The 19889-nt window shown below is 35.4% G+C and overlaps 1 protein-coding gene across 1 annotated transcript; it reads left to right on the top strand.

The window, feature by feature from the left end:
* The first annotated feature begins 4856 nt into the window (after positions 1 to 4856).
* LOC120141966 (callose synthase 5-like) lies at positions 4857 to 19662 on the top strand. The gene is made up of 43 exons (XM_039156731.1): positions 4857 to 5058; positions 5195 to 5295; positions 5539 to 5660; positions 5762 to 5858; positions 5974 to 6084; positions 7713 to 7841; positions 7946 to 8038; positions 8242 to 8333; positions 8454 to 8580; positions 8716 to 8853; positions 8939 to 9015; positions 9100 to 9172; positions 9219 to 9356; positions 9428 to 9542; positions 10017 to 10345; positions 10806 to 10858; positions 10969 to 11029; positions 11121 to 11202; positions 11287 to 11333; positions 11428 to 11514; positions 12073 to 12195; positions 12291 to 12389; positions 12495 to 12575; positions 12650 to 12810; positions 12967 to 13090; positions 13196 to 13290; positions 13409 to 13526; positions 13651 to 13802; positions 14073 to 14182; positions 14476 to 14598; positions 14737 to 14805; positions 15203 to 15392; positions 15474 to 15585; positions 15676 to 15795; positions 15880 to 15995; positions 16118 to 16201; positions 16575 to 16687; positions 16767 to 16996; positions 17248 to 18015; positions 18599 to 18784; positions 19097 to 19328; positions 19427 to 19484; positions 19573 to 19662. The coding sequence occupies exons 1-41, from the start codon at positions 4875 to 4877 to the stop codon at positions 19325 to 19327; spliced, it is 5661 nt and encodes a 1886-aa protein (XP_039012662.1). The 5' UTR covers positions 4857 to 4874; the 3' UTR covers position 19328; positions 19427 to 19484; positions 19573 to 19662.
* Positions 19663 to 19889: the final 227 nt, after the last annotated feature.

Below are 19889 nucleotides of genomic sequence, written 5' to 3'. Positions count from 1 at the left end.
ATGTATTAGACTTTCTTTTAATTTGTTGTTCCAGTTCCTGGGAGCTTGACGCAGCCCATATAAAGCCTTATGAAGCTTACATACAAGCTTAGTGCCATCCTCAGCCACCTTTTCAAAGCTCGTTGGTTGCTTTATGAATACTTTCTCACTCAAATCACCATGAAGGAATGCATTATTAACATCCACATGTGGTAGTGGCCAGTTGTTAGTTATAATAATAGATATAATAACGTTTAGGTTGGAAACTTAACTACTGGACTGAAAGTTTCTTTAAAATCTTGTCCAGGTACTTGTAGAAACCCATTGGCAACAAGCCTTGCTTTGTAATGTTGTACTGTGCCATCATGATTTTTCTTCAATTTGAATAACCATTTACAGCCAACTGTTGTTCTTCCAGTTGGTAATGGAACTAATGACCATGTTCCATTTCATTGTAAAGCAGCAAGTTCATCATGAACAGCTGATGTCCATTGAATGAACTATAGAGCCTGATGAATATCAACAGGAATAACAATATCCTCCCTAGCAAAAAACACATTTGGTTTGAAATACCATGCTTACTTCTAGTAACCATTGGATGAGTGTTGATTAAGTGTTGATTAAGGGTACTTGATCAGGCATAATATCAACTTCAAGAGAATGCTAAGCTGGCTCGGGAGCTCCTTCAGTAATGACCAGTGGAGCTGTACTGAGTTGTGGACTTCTAGTCGAGTGATATGAAGATTCATGCACATCACCTGACTCAATCACATGTTCATTCTCAGTTTGACTTGTCTGAGAATGTATACTAGTAGATTCCAGAGAATGGACCACTTTAGGAGGATATTCAGCATGTCTTCTAGGAATAATATCAAGTGTTGTTGACCGTGGTGAGGTAACCACACGAAGACCATTACATTGTTTATCAGCTACAAAAGGAAAAATAAGCTCATCAAATTTCACATGTCTACTAATAAAAATTCAACCATTTGTTCCAAGGTATTGAAACCCTTGATGTTGAGAACTGTAGCCCATAAATATGCATTCTTGAGATCATGGCATTAACTTATGAGGTTGAAACTCTCGCAGATGTGGAAAACATCTACAGCCAAAAACTTGCATGGTTTTATAATCAGGTTTCTTGGAAAATAATTTATCAAAGTGAGAAACATTGTTTAACACCTTGGTTGACATCTATTTACTAAGTATGCAGCTGTGGTTACTGCATAAGACCAAAACCTGATTGGAAGTAAAGCTTGAGCCAAAAGCACTAGAGCCAACTCTATTAGGTATCTGTGCTTACGCTCAACAACCTCATTTTGCTCGGATGAATGAGGGCAAGTGACTCTATGTAAAACACCTTCACGATCTAACCCATATGACCAGTTCATGTATTCACCACCCCAATCAGTTTGTATTGCTTTGATTGGTAGTGAGAATTGATTCTGAACCATGGTTTTAAACAATCTAAAGGCAACAATCGCCTGTGACTTTTTTCAACAGATACTCCCATGTATGCCTAGTACACGCGTCTACAAAGGAGATATAATAACGAACTCTAGCTGAAGGCTCAGGTGAAGGCCCCCAAAGATCGGTTAACACAAGATGAAATGGCATATCATAAATTGTGGTTGAATCAACAAAGGGCAACTTGTGACTTTTACCCAAACAGTAAGCACAATTGATTTGCATTACTTGGAATGTTAACAGAAATGGAATTACAAACCAATTTCAAAGTAGAAAAAACTGATGACCTAATCTCATATGCCAGAGTTCAAAGGAATTACAATGATCATGTATTGTATAAGCTTCTGCATTATTACAACCATTCAACTGACTATCCAAAGTAAACGAATAGAGAAATCTTGTATGCTTCCCTCGAAGAATGACTTTGCTTTTTACTTCATGTCGAACACTACAACCATCAACATGAAATTCAAAGTAGATGTGATTATCCTTAGCAATCTTCGAAACTGAGAGAATGTGTTTAATAATTTTAGGGACATACAATAGATCATTAAGGAGAAAAGTTTGAGAAGGTAACCTTAAAACAGATCGACCTGTTAATTTAACTGTAAGAGAAGATCAATTTCCAACAACAAGATTACCCGATCCATCAAGATCTGTTGGATAACTAATACGGGAGGCATCAGGAGTGACATGATGCGTCGCACCCGAGTCCATAATCCACTGAGTACGTGATGAATTTAGAGCTGCAGCAGGAGCCACACTTGCTTATGTAGACACAGAGTCTGCTCCAGTCTTGTTGGCACAACATGTACAAGCAACATTATCAAGGTTAACATAGTTAACACTGCTCGACTCGTCCTTGTACTATGACCGAGCACTAGTGGCAAGGACTCCTACAAAATCACGTCAAATCTGTACCATCATCTATCAACCGAATGACCATTCTTACCAAAATTGACATTGAAGTTGTGTTTGACCTCTACCACCAGCTCGACCACCACACATCGTTGAAAGCTGTTGTTTGAACTCATAAGAATTTCCAGATCTTGTAGTCCACCATGTAATTGTCCTTGAACCACACTTGCACTCATGGGAAGATTTTCAGGCATAAAAGACTGATACTCTCTTGGCAACCCTTTGAGGATACTTACTACATGTTCAACCTGCGAAACCGGACTGCCATAGGATGCAAGGGCATCATAAACTTCTTTGATGCGAGTGAGGTACACACGCATCGAATTATCACCCTTCCTTAGCTATTGAAGCTTATAGTGCAGATTCATCACTGTAGTTGTTGATTTATTGGCAAAGAACTTGATAACTGTGCTCCAGACAGCTGCTGTAGACTCAGCGCCAACAAACTGAGGTAGAAGATGAGCACTGATCGTTGACAAGAGCCACGAGGCAAGAGCACTGTCTTATGCCATGAAATCCTCATATGCCTCGTTAACAACAGATATACCTTCAGCATTAACAACGAACTCAGGTGGAATAGGCATGGTTCCATTAAGAAGTCGTTCCAAACGATGATTGTGCACCGTAAGAAGAACATGCTATTTCCATAGCATGTAATTTGATTCATCCAATACCACATTAATCTCTTTATTGGATGATCCTCAGAAAGAGGTGAGAAACTAAGCAACAATGAAAGGCAAGACCCCATGACCCTCAGCGATTGATACCATGTTAAAAATTGTAAAGTTGATTAAAGAAACTAATGCATCATTTTTTTTCATTGCTATTTTGATACGGATTACATTGTTTATATAATTTTTAGTTGTTGAACAATGAAACAACCTTTCTAAAATTATTGACAAAGATAACATCTCCTAACAGCCTGAGATTTTGATCATCTGCAGCACAATTCACTCCTTGCACATGAGCCTGACTGCAAGCTTCTTGAACCTTCTCCATGCACATCATGCATCATTCCATGCAATGTGATCAGCTGTATAATCATTCCTTAACAGGCTTGCATTTTGTAACCCAATGATTTGTTTTCTGTTATCATGTGTGTTTGCTCCAATGTTGAGTCAACTTTGAGTCTTCGAAGCTTGTTAGAAAGTTGTTGTACTTTCGTTAAATGAAAATGATTGCAATAGATTTGAATTTGGAAAACAAATTCAAAGAGTGGAAGTTTTTTATGTATCATTGGACGATTCATCTTCATCGTTTAAGCTCGTTATATGAATTCTTAAACTAAAAGGTTTGGTATGGAACAAAGACAACAACAACAAATATCAACACAATCGATTGTGTTGGTACTGTTCCTGGAGCTGCTTCTTGTATTGGTGATTTGGTGTTATTGTCGTCGGCACAAGAGGAGCGAGAAGAATTGGAAGAATAACGAATTTGCGACAAGTGTTCTTGATCATCTCCAATCAACGGTGACAAAGTTTGGGACGACAACAATAATGGTGATTAGTTTAAAGTTTATGAATTAAATTAAAAAATCATTTTTATTAATATGTCACATCATTACACTTTCGGAGATTAACAACTTGATGACAAAAAAATATAATCAGTGGCATATTTAGAAATGGGTGCACCAAGGCCATGACTCATCTTATATCGCAAAAATCCAACAAAATGAAATATAATTTAAATAAATATATATATAAATTATGTTAATAATTATATTAACTTAGTTGATACATATTTCAAGATTCAATTTAAATAAATAAATAAATATATATAGTTATTATTAGATATTTTTTTGAAAAATATATACAAATTATATTACACAAATTTCTTTTTATGTTTATATTAATTCATCCGATAAAATATTTTTTATATTAATCATTGAATAAAATGAACAAATAATATAAATGATTAAAATATAATTTTTACAAAATTAATAAATAAAATTAAACAACTCAAAAATTAAAGGGGACAATATTATTTCTTAAAGCGTGTGTCATTTTCGATGAATAAAGCACTGCATGGAGTCAGTGTCATTTTCGTAATTCCGTTCAATAGGTAGTTATTCTTAGGATCCGGGAATTCAGATGACATGCAAATAAGAGTATATAGCTGATACATGCATTCTGGTACTGATATTCTCTGACAATATCGATTTTCTCCTCGGCTACATTTCTCTGAATTTCTCACTTTTTTTTCTCTGCTCTTTCTCTCACAAATTCTCTATTCTGTTCCATTTTCTGTTAAGTGTCGCCAGTCGCCACAGTGCTATATCCTCTCCTCTTCCTTCTGTCACCGACGCAAGCACTCTCTCGGCTTCCGGTTTCCGATAAGGTAGCTTTTCAAACCCTAAATGAAATGAGATTTTGAGCTTTCTGCTCTCTCAATCTGCATCACTCGGCTACATTTATTCAATATATTTCTTTTCTGTTTTCTGTAGGCTTTTGAGTAGTAGGGAGTTGAGAAAGGCTTTGTTTCAAGATAACGAGTTAACTCGGTACGTTATGACGAATACCGAAACGGGCCCGAAAGGGATTACAAGGAGGCCGTCGCGGAGCGCTTCAACCACGACGTTCTCAATGGAGGTGTTTGACAATGAGGTCGTACCTTCCGCTCTTAGTTCCATCGCTCCCATCCTCCGCATTGCGAAAGAGATCGAACCTGAACGGCCCCGCGTCGCCTATCTCTGTACGTCTAAAACTGTGCTCCTGTTCTTTTGTTATTTCCATTTTCATGCTTTAAGTTTTCTAGATTAAAGTTCATTTTTCTGACTTTTTGTGTGTGTGTGTATATATATATATAAACTATTGCGCGAAATAAACAGGTCGTTTCTATGCCTTTGAGAAAGCAGACAGGTTGGATCCCAACTCCTCCGGACGTGGAGTGAGGCAGTTCAAGACTGGCTTGCGGCAAAGAATAGAGAGGGTAAAGTTATTCGCATTTCTTCATTGATTTGGTTTTGTTTTGGATATTCAGTTGCGTTTAGCGGAGATTTCCGTTGCCTTTCCTTTTCTGTTTCTTCTATTCTTTGGGATGAGATGATAACAACAGTTGAGCAGTGTTTCATCGGTCTGCTTTCCATGTTTCGTTTTCATTTCGAGGATAAGTTGAATGCATAATTTTTCTCTAAACATTTTTACAAAACAATGGGAAATATTTTGGACCCAGGGCGATGAATCCAGTCTTGCCTCTCGGGTTGAAAAGACTGATGCAATGGAAATTGGGAGCTATTATAAGCAATATTACGAACACTATGTTAGAGTACTAGACGACGGAGACCAGGCAGACAGGTAATTAATATGTATTTTAATTAAAGTTAAATTTCTGAGCTACAATGGTTTCCACCACACTTGATCAACTAATTCCCCCCCCCCCCCCAATTTGTTGACAGAGCTCAACTTGAGAAAGCTTACCAAAAAGCCGGAGTGCTTTTTGAAGTGCTCTTTGCCGTTAATAAAAGTGAGAAAGTTGAAGAAGTTGCTCCAGAGGTTAGTCCCGTGTTTAGTAATTCCATCATGTTTCTAAGGAAATGAAACAGCTGATTTATAATATTGTCAATTGGATTGCATAAAAATGTATTTTCAACGATACTTCCTCGGGCAGATTATGGCAACTGCCAAAGATGTCCAAGAAAAGAAGGAAATCTATACCCCCTACAACATTCTTCCTTTGGATGCTGCCGGATCTTCTCAGTCTATCATGCAGCTTCAGGAGGTAACAATACATAATGTCATGTACCATTCAGCTGATTAAGAAGTGAATAAAATCATATTTAATTAGCACTATATAATAATATATGGACACCTTAAATTATGAAGAAATTAGCATAAAATTTCAACATTATAAAACATATGAAAATCAAATACATTATTTCATTGTTTATTTGTAAATAATATAAGAACAGTTGAATAAACTTTGTTCCAAAATTGTCATCTACAGATTTTTTTCCCTATTACCCATATTAAGAGATGGACCGAAAGAAAGGGTGGGCAGTCGTCCTAAATTAGTATATATTTTAGATATATTATATATGTATTCTCTCCTTATAATTTTATAAAGTCGTTCATTCCTAAAATTTTAAAAATTTAAATTGAGAGGTTTTAACTATATATTTTAGATATTGTTGACATGACTAGTACTACTTAAAATGCTTCTTTTATAAATAAATAAATTAAGATATATGACTGTATAACCAAATAAAGTTACTATGCAAATGAAGCATAGTATTAAATTGTAAACTAATCATCTATTGCATATATAATAATATACTTATTAATCATGTATGAATATTACTCTATCTAGTATTTTCATTTATAATGCATTAATATATGTTAGAAAATAAAATATAAATATAAATGTTTTAAAATAAAAAAAAATGATAACATAAAATTCGCTATAAGTAGATATTTAAACTTATCAATAAGATTATAATTTATTCATTTACGATGAAATTTTATTGTGTTTGAGTTCTTTCAGTAAAATATATTATTCATATCTAGTGGGATTAAAGTGAGAAGAAGCATGGAGCTTTTTTCTTTTCAAAGTTCCATTAATGACCTCCTTTGAACTAACTATACACGTGTCAGTGTCATTCCAGCATTTTATTATCGGTTGTAATAATATAAGAACAGTTGAATAAACTTTGTTCCAAAATTGTCATCTACAGTTTTTTCCTATACCCATATTAAGAGATGGACCGAAAGAAAGGGTGGGCAGTCGCCCTAAATTAGTATATATTTAGATATAATAATGTATTTCTCCTTATAATTTATAAGTCGTTCATTCCTAAAATTTAAAAATTTAAATTGAGGTTTTAACTATATTTTTAGATATTGTTGACATGACTAGTATACTTAAAATGCTTCTTTTAAATAAATAAATTAAGATATATGACTGTATAACCAAATAAAGTTACTATGCAAATTGAAGCATAGTATTAAATTGTAAACTAATCTATGCATATATAAATAATCTTATTATAATAATATGTATGAATTACTCTCTAGTATTCATTTATGCATTAATATATGTTAGAAAATAAAATAAATATAAATGTTTTAAAATAAAAAAAAATGATAAAAAATTCGCTATAAGTAGATATTTAAACTTATCAATAAGATATAATTATTCATTTACGATTGAAATTTATTGTGTTTGGGTTCTTTCAGTAAATATATTATTCATATCTGTGGATTAAAGTGAGAAGAAGCATGGAGCTTTTTTCTTTTCAAAGTTCCATTAATGACCTCCTTTGAACTAACTATACACGTGTCAGTGTCATTCCAGCATTTTATTTATCGGAGTATACTTTTGGATGCTACTTGAACTTTACTTTAATACAGGTTAAGGCTTCTGTAGCTGCATTATGGAACATCTGTGGCTTGAATTGGCCTGTGGGATTTGAGCTACAAAGGAAAAAAACTGGGGACTTGGACCTTCTGGATTGGTTAAGAGCCATGTTTGGATTCCAGGCATGTTTTGAACTCCCCACACCCACATGCCAAAAGGCTTGTGGTTGAATGAATAAACAGTCTTCTTCAAATATCATGCATTTGGCTTACATTGTTCACTGCAGAGGGACAATGTCAGGAACATGAGGGAGCACTTGATTTTGTTGCTTGCCAATAATCATATAAGACTCCACCCCAAGCCTGAACCTCTTGATAAGGTACGCATAAGTGTTTAATCTTTTTTTCAAGTGTGCTAGTGGTTACTGAAATTTCTAATGGAAGATTATATATAGTTTCACTTAGATGTTCTTCTAAGCTTATGATCATGGAAGTGAATATCTGTCTGGCGTTCATGTCTGATATTCTTCATAAGGAGTTTTCTTTTCTAAAATGCCTGATTAAACATGTTTCTTATATCCAGCTTGATGAACGAGCCGTTGATGCAGTTATGAGCAAGCTTTTCAAGAATTATAAAGCATGGTGCAAATTCTTAGGAAGTAAAAATAGTTTAAGGTAAAAAATAAAAGCTTATACATCTAATTACGAGTGGATGTTTCCACACATTACTGTTGTGCTGTCTAACTCTACTCTCCATTAAACTGATACAATTTTGTACTGATTATTTATGTCTAGGCTGCCTCAAAGCTCTCAAGAAACACAACAGAGGAAGATACTATATGTAGGATTATATCTTCTCATCTGGGGTGAAGCAGCTAATGTCCGATACATGCCAGAATGTCTGTGCTACATTTTTCATAATGTGAGTATTCTTCGAATATCAAAATGTTACCTTCTGCTTCTGTTCTACAAAGTTCAGCCTTTTATTCTCCTAATGTTTCTTTTCAAGAAATATATGGTTTCTAGTGTTTTGAATTGCATCCCACTGTATTCTCAGATGGCATATGAACTCCAAGGCCTTTTGGCTGGAAATGTTAGCATCGTGACTGGGGAAAATATCAAGCCATCATATGGTGGAGATGATGAGGCATTCTTGCGGAAGGTTATAACACCGATTTACTGTGTCATTGAAAGGGTATGCTTGATAACGAATTTACCAATTGTTCTTAGACTTTGGACATTGTGTTCTAGATACAAATAACAGAGTTCAAATATTGCAGGAAGCCGAAAAGAACAAAAATGGAACTGCTTCTCATGCAGACTGGTGTAATTATGACGATCTGAACGAGTATTTCTGGTTTGTATGGTTTTAAAATCGGAATTTAATTGGTTTCAGGGATTCTTTTTTAGTTCTAACTTACTATTTCTGTATCTTTTTCAGGTCTTCTGATTGCTTCTCTCTTGGATGGCCCATGCGTGATGATTGTGACTTTTTCCAATCAACCCGTGATATGGTATTCCTTTTCTTATATAAGCTAGTGATTGTGCACTTAATTACAGCTACCTTGCCAGGGAAAGAAAACTTCTCGAAGAAAATGCGAAAGCCCAGGCAAATCCAATTTTGTAGAGATTAGAACATTTTGGCACCTATTTCGAAGTTTTGATCGGCTATGGACTTTTTATATTCTAGCTTTGCAGGTACTAAAATGTTACCTTTTCTCGTCGTTTTGATGAGTGTACATATTAATATTCCAATATTTTATATGCAGGTAATGATCATTATTGCATGGAGTGGAGCTTCATTAACAGGAATCTTTCAAAAGGATTTATTGTATGACATATCCAGTATTTTCATCACAGCAGCCATTCTGCGTTTCATTCAGAGTATGATATTCTTACTTAAATTGCAAACTTCTACAAAGTCTCTTTTTCCTTCGGGATTTTATTAAATATTCTTACTTAAATTGCAGTCTTTGTGCCTCTGGCTTCTTAAAAGACAATAGAGTCTGCTTGTTTTTATAGATACATTAAATATTCAGTGAGATTTGCTAAGACTAGAATATTACTCACATTTAAGAAGGTTGACTTCCATTAGATAATAAAGATTATTGGAGCGTTTTATATTTTATTTCCTTGAAGAATCTAAATATAATTGAAAAGCGTCTTTTTTTCTGGTTATTAATATTATTGTATAAACTAATAAAAATGGAGTCGTGATAGAAAAAGAAAATAAGAAACTGATTATTTTCTTCTCAATTTTCTGAACTTGTTCTTCTGCACGTCCTTAACGTCTCCTCTATGAGGGTAATATTAAAGTTTCTGCTTAATTCTTTATAACTTTGATTTCCTTTGTTTCAGGTGTTTTGGACGTTGCTCTCAACTTCCCAGGATATCATAGGTGGAGGTTCACTGACGTATTGAGAAACGTTCTCAAGATAATAGTCAGTATTGCATGGGTCATCATTCTTCCTCAATTCTATGTGCCTGAATTGTCTTTTGTCCCTGAGAAAGATATGCTATCGTTTCTTAATCAAGTAAAGGGTGCTTCTCCTTTATATATCATGGCTGTGGCGCTATACTTGCTTCCAAATTTACTGACAGTTGCGCTGTTCATTTTTCCAATGCTCCGGCGTTGGATTGAAAACTCAGATTGGCACATTATTAGGTTATTATTATGGTGGTCACAGGTACTGAATACGTTCCATTTCCGTATATTTCAATGTTAGGTTCTTATATCATATGAGATTCATGATTTTGAATCGGATTTTGTCAATTTAATATAGAATGGCTTTCATGAATCATATAGTGAAAGCCGTATATATCGAGAAAAACATATGACTGGAACTTTTATCTTAAACTCAGTATATGTCAAGAGTCTTGAATTATCAATCTATAAGAAAGCTGCTCTTAATCTTATATTTCTAATCTCACAAAACCTTATTTTCTTATTGTTTTAACAACATTTGGTCATTCATCTTACTGCTATAAATTTAAACCTACTTCTCTTTTTTACTGCTATTGCATGAGATATGAAGGAGATAGAAATTTAAATATCATTAAGCTATAATTTTTCAACAAAAACAAAATCATGAAGACAAGCCATCAGCTGCTTTGTGTCATCTCTTCATTGAGTTTCCCTGTGTGCAGCCTAGAGTTTATGTTGGAAGGGGAATGCATGAAAGTCAGTTTGTGCTTATAAAGTAAGTATGAAAATATATACACATTATGCCCTGGAACAACACTTTCCGCTTATGCCTCCATTTTTCAGTTGGTTGAAATTTCATCACGTTTAAACCTATTTCTCTTTCAGGTATACTCTTTTTTGGATACTACTTTTGTGTGCCAAGTTTGCATTCAGCTATTTTGTCCAGGTGATCTTGGTTATAAGTTTTATTTTGCCACTCGAAATAGACAGTTCAGTTGTTGAGATCCGTTTTTACCCCTTAAGCACTTTTCCTCCAGATAAAACCATTGGTGCAGCCAACAAAAGACATAATGAGCATTCATCATGTTAGATATGCTTGGCATGAATTTTTCCCTAAAGGTCTTGTTTCTTTTTCTTCTTTTATTGGAATTTTTTTATCGGCTTGATTTTAATGTTTTGTTAATGACTATCTTTTCATTACAGCTGAGAACCACATAGGAGTTGTGTCACTTTGGGCACCAGTATTATTGGTGTGTTACTACTTAGCTCCTTTTTTGTTCTTTTGATCAACTTACTATAGCATATCTTGTGAACATTTCATTGAAGTTTTGGAATTTCTTGCAGGTTTATTTTATGGACACTCAAATTTGGTATTCTATTTTCTCAACCATATCTGGTGGTGTTAGTGGGGCTTTTGATCGCCTTGGAGAGGTAATCCTTTGGAGTTCTTTTTATTTTTAGTTTATAACTCTTTTTCCCATCTTCTTTCTTGATCTAAACTCATGCACTGTCCATGATTGTTGGACATCATTTATCCGATTAGTTATTTTCCATTTACTTAATATTCATTCTCTTCCGTAAAATATGTGACACCGACCACGGTTAGATTACCTGGGCATCCTGTGGTCGTGCTTGATACAAATTATCTGTTTGGTGAACTGCATTTTTAGCTCTCTGTCGATAGATAGAAGATGAACCATGTTTATGATAGACTCAACCTGGATTGTGGATTATCTCTTCTAGGTTATTTTGTTTTGCCTAATTCCGTATGAATATTTTTTCCTAAGATAGAATTTGAAAAGAGTGCCATGACTCAAAACAATTATCAGTTTATATTTTCACTGCAGCCATGCAAGTTGCATATAGAGTTTTTGTAGTAACTTTGTAGTTGATCACATCAAGAGCTGACTTGTTAATGTGCATTAATTTTTCAACGCTGGCACACAAAACGTAGTGAGTTTTTTATTCTTACACTCTTCTTTTCTTCAGATAAGAACTTTGGGCATGTTAAGATCACGGTTTCAGTCCCTGCCTGGTGCATTTAATACATACTTGGTACCTACTGATAAATCGATAAAGAGAGGATTCTCTTTATCAAAGCGATTTATTGAGGTAGAACTCCTGCCTGAAATCATTATGTTGTTGCACAATTATGTAAGCGAACAGAATAACATATACTCTAATGATTGAATCATATTCATGCACAGGTAACTGCAAATAGAAGAAGTGAAAATGCAAAATTCGCTCAGTTATGGAATGAAGTAATTTGCAGCTTTCGTGAAGAAGACCTAATTAGTGACAGGAACGTTTCCCTTCTACGAGATGTTTAACACTTTAACTCGTATTCAGTTTATTATGTTTTACTCTACATGCAGTTAAACTTAGACTGGGTATTTATTTACAACAGGGAGATGGACCTTTTACTGGTTCCTTATACATCGGATCCTAGGCTGAAACTAATTCAGTGGCCACCCTTTTTGCTAGCAAGCAAGGTCCGTAAGGTCCCTTAGGCTCCCATTCGGTTTAGTTGCTTCAGTTTTTGTTGACTGTCTGTCTACTTCTACAGATTCCGATTGCATTGGATATGGCAGTTCAGTTCCGCTCGAAGGACTCTGACCTTTGGAAGCGCATTTGTGCTGATGAATACATTAAATGTGCTGTGATTGAATGTTATGAGTCTTTCAAAATTATTCTAAACATGCTGGTGGTTGGAGAGAATGAGAAAAGGTTGTTATTCTTTATTGATTTTTATTTAAAATTTTCCTCATGATTGATGTTTCATTTTCAAACCATTAAAATCTAGTAGTGTGCTACATGTATTATTGTTTATTTGTTTACCTTCAATGCTGGTTTTTCTGATTGTACGTACTTATAATGTAACAGGATCATCAGAATTATCATCACAGAAATCGACAGTAACATTTCAAGGAATACTCTTCTAGCAAATTTCAGAATGGCTCCTTTACTTGTCCTTTGCAACAAATTCGTAGAGCTTGTTGGGATCTTGGTCAGTTTGATATGAAAAAGGATAAACATAGTTATATCTTCGTTTTGCTTTTATACATTTGTAGTTAATACTTAATACTCACTTTTTTTTTATGTTGTATTACAGAAAGATGGGGATCCCTCCAAAAAGGATGCTGTGGTTTTCTTGCTGCAAGATATGTTAGAAGTAGTTACCCGTGATATGATGGTGAAAGAGATTAGGTTAGTGAAATCTGCTTTGCTCTATATAGAAGAAAACGTATTACTATTTCGGTTGCCTTTTTCTACATAAGCTAAAGTCCCTTATTATTATTATTTTTTTCTTGTCAATATTGGACAGTGAATTAGTAGAGCTTGGACATAGTAACAAGGAATCAGGAAGGCAAATTTTTGCTGGTACTGAGGAAAAACCTGCTATAGCGTTCCCTCCTGTGCTAACGGCACATTGGGTAGAACAGGTACATGTACATCATAAAATAAAATATACAAACCTGTATTATTTGAAGCAAATATTATGGTTCTAAGAACTTATATTTGAGTGGAATCTTTTACATTTTCTAACGATAGGATCTCATGTTTTAGATGCGACGTCTTCATATCGTTTTGACTGTCAAAGAATCTGACACTGATATACCATCAAATCTTGAGGCACGTAGAAGGATTGCATTTTTTGCAAATTCATTATTTATGGATATGCCATGTGCTCCTCGAGTTCGTAACATGCTTTCATTCAGGTATTTCATGTCTGCTAAATTTAGTCATTGAACATATATTCTGGACTTCTGGTTGCGCGTCACATGAATTGATTTTTTCTTTCTCAGTCATTCTGTTATGTAGGTATTTTCTATATTCGAAGGTAGAATTACTTTCTTGACATGCTACTTTCAGAGGTCATAAATTTGCCAATGCAGTTCTAAAACTTGATTGTATACTTTTGTGTTTCAGCATATATTAAGTCTTAACTTTTTTGTTAATAACTGAATTCACCTTCTTGCCATTATTAGTGTCCTAACTCCATACTATAGTGAAGAGACTGTCTATTCCAAAACTGAACTTGAGATGAAAAACGAGGATGGTGTATCTCTCATTTTCTATCTGCAGAAAATTTTCCCAGGTTTGTGATATCATAATCTTTCATACTACTACATAGTATTAAATTGCGGTTGCGGTGTCACAGTTGCGGATATTGCAGATGCACAACTGTTGTCGCCGACATGATTTGCTTCTTAAAAATACCAATATTTTTAAATTTCGGATGACGTTCGGTGCCACGGTGACCTTAAAAACCATTATGATTCAACTTACACTGCATTACAGCCTCAATTTAATACCATGTACTATAATCTCCTGCAGTTTCTTTTTCTTTCAGATAACTTGAACGCCATTACTGTTACTGGCTTTGTTTAGATGAGTGGAACAACTTTATTGAGCGACTCAATTGTAAGGAGAATGATATTTTGGAAAATGAAGAAAAAATCTTACAGCTTCGCCACTGGGTCTCCTTGAGAGGACAAACTCTGTGCAGGACAGGTACCTGATGCTTTAGTTTCTCCCTTTAATTCATATATCTCTATGCAGGAGCAGTACAGATGCTTAATGAAGTATTTTCTCCCTTGACTGATTTATCAATTTGTGTATCTCTCTCCCAATTTATTGTTGGAATGGCAGTTAGAGGGATGATGTATTACAGGCGAGCTTTGATAATTCAGGCTTTCCTGGACTTGGCTACTGAAAATGGTAAGTGCACCATAATTTTCTTCAAAGTGTTGATATAATTTTTGAAGAATTCTTATGTCAGACCCAGAGGTCTTTTTCTAGGGGTCTATGAAGCTGATTATAATAATAAGATTATATTCGGGAATTTATGGATAAGAAAATTTGTTGTCAATCATTTGATGTCAGTCTTGCCGCAAGATAAGTATCTGGCATTCCAATTCAGCACTCCCTGATGAGCTCGTTTACTTCTTATCATGTTAGCAACTCGTAGCATTAAATACTATTCTTAAGTATCATTGTTTTTTTTTCCTTTACCGGCCTTCGATCTAAATCCTGACATAAACCCTGATTCCTGATCCATAAATTTAGTAAATCCTGATTTGTTGACCTGAAACCTTGATTCATGCTGTCCAAGCAGAAATATTAGAAGGATACAAAGCGATCTTAACTCCATCTAGTGAAGATAAGAAAAGTCAGAAATCCCTATATGCTCAGTTGGAGGCAATCGCTGACCTGAAATTTACTTATGTTGCTACCTGTCAAAACTACGGAAATCAGAAAAGGAGTGGAGACCGTCGTGCAACTGACATCCTGAATTTGATGGTTAAGTATGTATCATTGTTGATAATGTATTTCTTTACATCTTTTTGTCTGGAAGTATTCCTTTCTATCTCCGTTTTCTTATACAGTAATCCTTCTCTTCGTGTGGCATACATTGACGAAGTTGAAGAAAGGGAAGGTGGAAGACCTCAGAAAGTTTACTATTCTGTACTGGTTAAAGGCGTTGATAATCTTGACCAGGTAATTATCCTTATAAACTGCAAACAGAGTAACATGTGCCATTAGAGTGACACCATAATTGCTGACTAGTTTTGTTTAACTTCTTTCAAGGAAATCTATCGAATAAAGTTGCCTGGAAATGCAAAGCTAGGAGAAGGAAAACCTGAAAATCAGAATCATGCTTTAGTTTTTACTCGAGGAGAAGCTCTTCAAACCATTGATATGAATCAGGTAAGGTCATAATTTTTTGTAATTATCGAAGTAGTTTTAATTTTTAAGTAGATCCAATAACATTTCGCAGCAATTTTTTTCCAGGACAATTACTTGGAAGAAGCATTCAAAATGCGTAATCTTTTGGAAGAATTTAATGAGGATCATGGAGTACGACCACCTACAATTTTAGGAGTTCGTGAGCATATCTTTACAGGAAGGTCTGAATGAACATTAACATTTGCTTATTTGTTTGTTTGCTTGCTTGGTTCTTGTTGGTATCTGTTGTTACTTATGGAACATCTGGTGACTTTATTTTATGCTTTGAAATCTGTATATGCAGTGTCTCTTCTTTGGCTTGGTTCATGTCAAATCAAGAAACAAGCTTTGTCACCATTGGTCAAAGAGTTCTTGCAAGACCACTGAAGTATGTTTTCATTACTAAAAGTTTGCTTTTCTATTGCTATAACTATATCAAGTCCATTATGTCGTGAGAAAAAGCACTATCAACTGTCAATTTTTCAAAACCATGTTGCTGAGAGAAAGCTTTATGACAAACGAATGGCAGTGCATTTTCATTTATAAATCATAGATACAAAAACCTTAGAGAAAAATGTAAGCACCTTACCGCAATCTTATTCGGTTCTTCCCTTTCTATGTAGTTTTATTTCGTAGGACAGCAAGCCGCATGGAAACTCCCTATATCAGCTATATAGTTTTATATTGTTAACTTCAAGTGATCTCAATGTTTGTTCCAATGTATGATGATGATGTACTTAAAAAATTATTGGTGGGTTTAGGGTTCGTTTCCATTATGGTCATCCAGATGTGTTCGATAGAATCTTCCACATAACCCGTGGAGGTATCAGCAAGGGTTCTCGCGGCATCAACTTGAGCGAGGACATCTTTGCTGGTAATATCATACATCAATTAAACCACTTAGTCTTCAGTGAATTTACAATATTATCTTTTTCTAATTGTACTTTTAACAGGTTTTAACTCAACCCTGAGACGAGGAAACATTACTCATCATGAGTATATTCAAGTTGGGAAAGGTAGAGATGTTGGGTTAAACCAAATCTCACTTTTTGAAGCCAAAGTGGCTTGTGGTAATGGGGAACAGACACTCAGCAGAGACATCTACAGATTAGGCCATCGCTTTGACTTTTTCCGCATGTTGTCCTGCTACTTTACAACAGTTGGATTTTATTTCAGCTCAATGGTAATTCGTTTTTCCTATAATGATTCAAACCCATGATTAATCTTCAATTAAATTGAAGCAGAATAGATTGTCTAGTCATCTGAATCATAACTTTGTAAGTGTCAGCCTTGTAAACATCAAATTTATGGAGTGACCCGGCAATGCGAGCTTCAGATTAATTAGAAAGTTCAGTAATTAGTAGTTTCATTTCTTATAACTCTGTTATGTTACCTTTTAAGAGCTAATCTGAATCTCTTGCTTTTAATGTGCAGTTGGTTGTCTTTACACTCTACCTTTTCTTGTATGGAAGACTTTATTTGTCACTAAGTGGTTTAGAGAAGGCAATAGTCAAATTTGCTTCAGCCAAGGGAAATGATTCTCTGAAGGCAGCCATGGCTTCCCAATCTATAGTTCAATTAGGCTTTTTAACCGTACTACCGATGATGATGGAGATCGGATTGGAGAGGGGTTTCAGAGCTGCATTAAGTGACATCATAACCATGCAGCTTCAGTTGGCGTCTGTGTTCTTCACTTTTTCCCTTGGAACAAGAGTCCACTATTTTGGGCGCACTATCCTGCATGGTGGGTCTAAATACAGAGCAACAGGGCGTGGTTTTGTGGTCCGGCATGAAAAATTTGCAGAGAACTACCGTTTGTACTCAAGGAGTCACTTTGTAAAAGGGCTGGAGCTAATGGTGTTGCTTATATGTTACAGGATCTATGGTTCTGCAGCAAGTCATGCTGTCTCTTATGCACTTCTCTCATTTTCAATGTGGTTCTTAATTTTGTCGTGGCTGTTTGCTCCTTTCCTTTTGAATCCATCGGGATTTGAATGGCAAAAAATAGTAGAAGACTGGGAAGATTGGTCAAAGTGGATTAGCTGCAGAGGTGGCATTGGAGTTCCCTCAGTTAAGAGCTGGGAATCTTGGTGGGAGGAAGAACAAGAGCACCTGCGCCACACTGGATCTATGGGATGTCTAGTCTTTTCTAGACTCTACAACAAATCAATCAATGATTATTGGCTTTACTTATTACCAAGAGTAAGAGATCGTTGAGCTTACTGATACGGAGTTTAGTTCCTCTTAGATATTAGTCTTTCTTTTGAGTCTCACGAATAGAAAAAGTCATTTGGAGAGTTTTCTCTTTTCTCGATCTGAAGTTGGACTTGACTCAAAGTATAGTTGAGATCCAATATGACGGTTGGATATTGGAAATTTTAGGGGGGGGGGGGAAGAAGAGAGTTGATTTTTGTTTTAATTGATCTTGAAATGATGATTTAGATATCACAAGCATGGCGGACATTGGTGATGGGAATAGGAATGTGGGGGTCGGTGAAGTCACTAGCAAGATGGTACGAATATACGATGGGGGTATTACTGTTTGCACCAATAGCTATATTAGCATGGTTCCCCTTCGTCTCAGAATTCCAGACCAGGCTGCTATTCAACCAAGCTTTCAGCCGAGGCCTTCAAATCCAACGAATTCTAGCTGGTAGCAAGATGCAAGCCTAAATAAGATTGTGCTTTTATGAAACTTCGGCTTTTAGACCAACGGCCGCCTTTGGTTTAGAAAAAGTAAGAAATAGCTATAGCAAAAAAACCGATTCACTATTTAAATCTGCAGGTCGTGTCCATGGGCAGAATGAAGTTCAGTGCAGATTTCCAGCTGATGTTCAGACTTCTTAAGCTACTCATGTTTGTGGGGTGTATAGTCACCATTGCACTGCTGTTTTATCTCCTTGATCTCACAATTGGAGATATCTTTCAGAGCATGCTCGCCTTTATGCCGACAGGATGGGCTCTTCTGCAGGTACTTCTTGGCCTTATTTGTCTTTTCTAGACTCTACAACAAATCAATCAATGATTATTGGCTTTACTTATTACCAAGAGTAAGAGATCGTTGAGCTTACTGATACGGAGTTTAGTTCCTCTTAGATATTAGTCTTTGTTTTGAGTCTCACGAATAGAAAAAGTCATTTGGAGAGTTCTCTTTTCTCGATCTGAAGTTGGACTTGACTCAAAGTATAGTTGAGATCCAATATGACGGTTGGATATTGGAAATTTAGGGAGTGGGGGAAGAGAGAGTGATTTTGTTTTAATTGATCTTGAAATGATGATTTAGATATCACAAGCATGGCGGACATTGGTGATGGGAATAGGAATGTGGGGGTCGGTGAAGTCACTAGCAAGATGGTACGAATATACGATGGGGGTATTACTGTTTGCACCAATAGCTATATTAGCATGGTTCCCCTTCGTCTCAGAATTCCAGACCAGGCTGCTATTCAACCAAGCTTTCGGCCGAGGCCTTCAAATCCAACGAATTCTAGCTGGTAGCAAGATGCAAGCCTAAATAAGATTGTGCTTTTATGAAACTTCGGCTTTTAGACCAACGGCCGCCTTTGGTTTAGAAAAAGTAAGAAATAGCTATAGCAATGTGATTTCCCCAACTACGTTAGATTCTTACATTTGGTTCAGCAGACCAGAATGTTAGATTGATGTGTTTAGTTGTATGAATGTAAGATTCTTTTTAAAGGGACAAAAAAACGTATACCATTCTTTAAATCATCAACTTATATTCAAATATAAAATTTTCAGCAGAACGAGATGTAGAAGTAAAAATAAATGTCCTTAAGCTCCTTTAGGAATCCAAATAAAACCTCCATAAATGGATTAGAATAATCATTGGAGTGAGGGACGAATGTGGAATTTATATCCGGATGTAAACTTAAGAAATTATATTAAAAATTTACATAGTGCGAAATTATAAAATCTCAGAGATGCGGAATTTAGTAATTTATATAAAATACAAGAAGAATACATAAAATATAAAAGAATCTAATATTTTTAGGGGTACGGCAGCACCCCAATACCCCTTCGATATAAGAGCTCGTGTATATAAATATCAGGAGTCA

This window comes from Hibiscus syriacus, unplaced genomic scaffold (genome assembly GCF_006381635.1).
Source record: "Hibiscus syriacus cultivar Baekdansim isolate YM2019G1 unplaced genomic scaffold, ASM638163v2 tig00110816_pilon, whole genome shotgun sequence".
Taxonomy (NCBI): Eukaryota; Viridiplantae; Streptophyta; class Magnoliopsida; order Malvales; family Malvaceae; genus Hibiscus; species Hibiscus syriacus.
Note: the sequence above shows the minus strand (reverse complement) of the source record. Positions and strands in the feature narration are given on the sequence as shown.

Excerpts from the sequence above, each read along its gene's own strand:
- LOC120141966 (XM_039156731.1), top strand. The coding sequence starts at position 4,875 with ATGACGAATACCGAAACGGGCCCGAAAGGGATTACAAGGAGGCCGTCG. Across the intron at positions 5,059-5,194 it reads GCCCCGCGTCGCCTATCTCT|GTCGTTTCTATGCCTTTGAG; the intron begins GTACGTCTAAAA and ends CGAAATAAACAG. Across the intron at positions 11,515-12,072 it reads CTTTTGATCGCCTTGGAGAG|ATAAGAACTTTGGGCATGTT; the intron begins GTAATCCTTTGG and ends TCTTTTCTTCAG.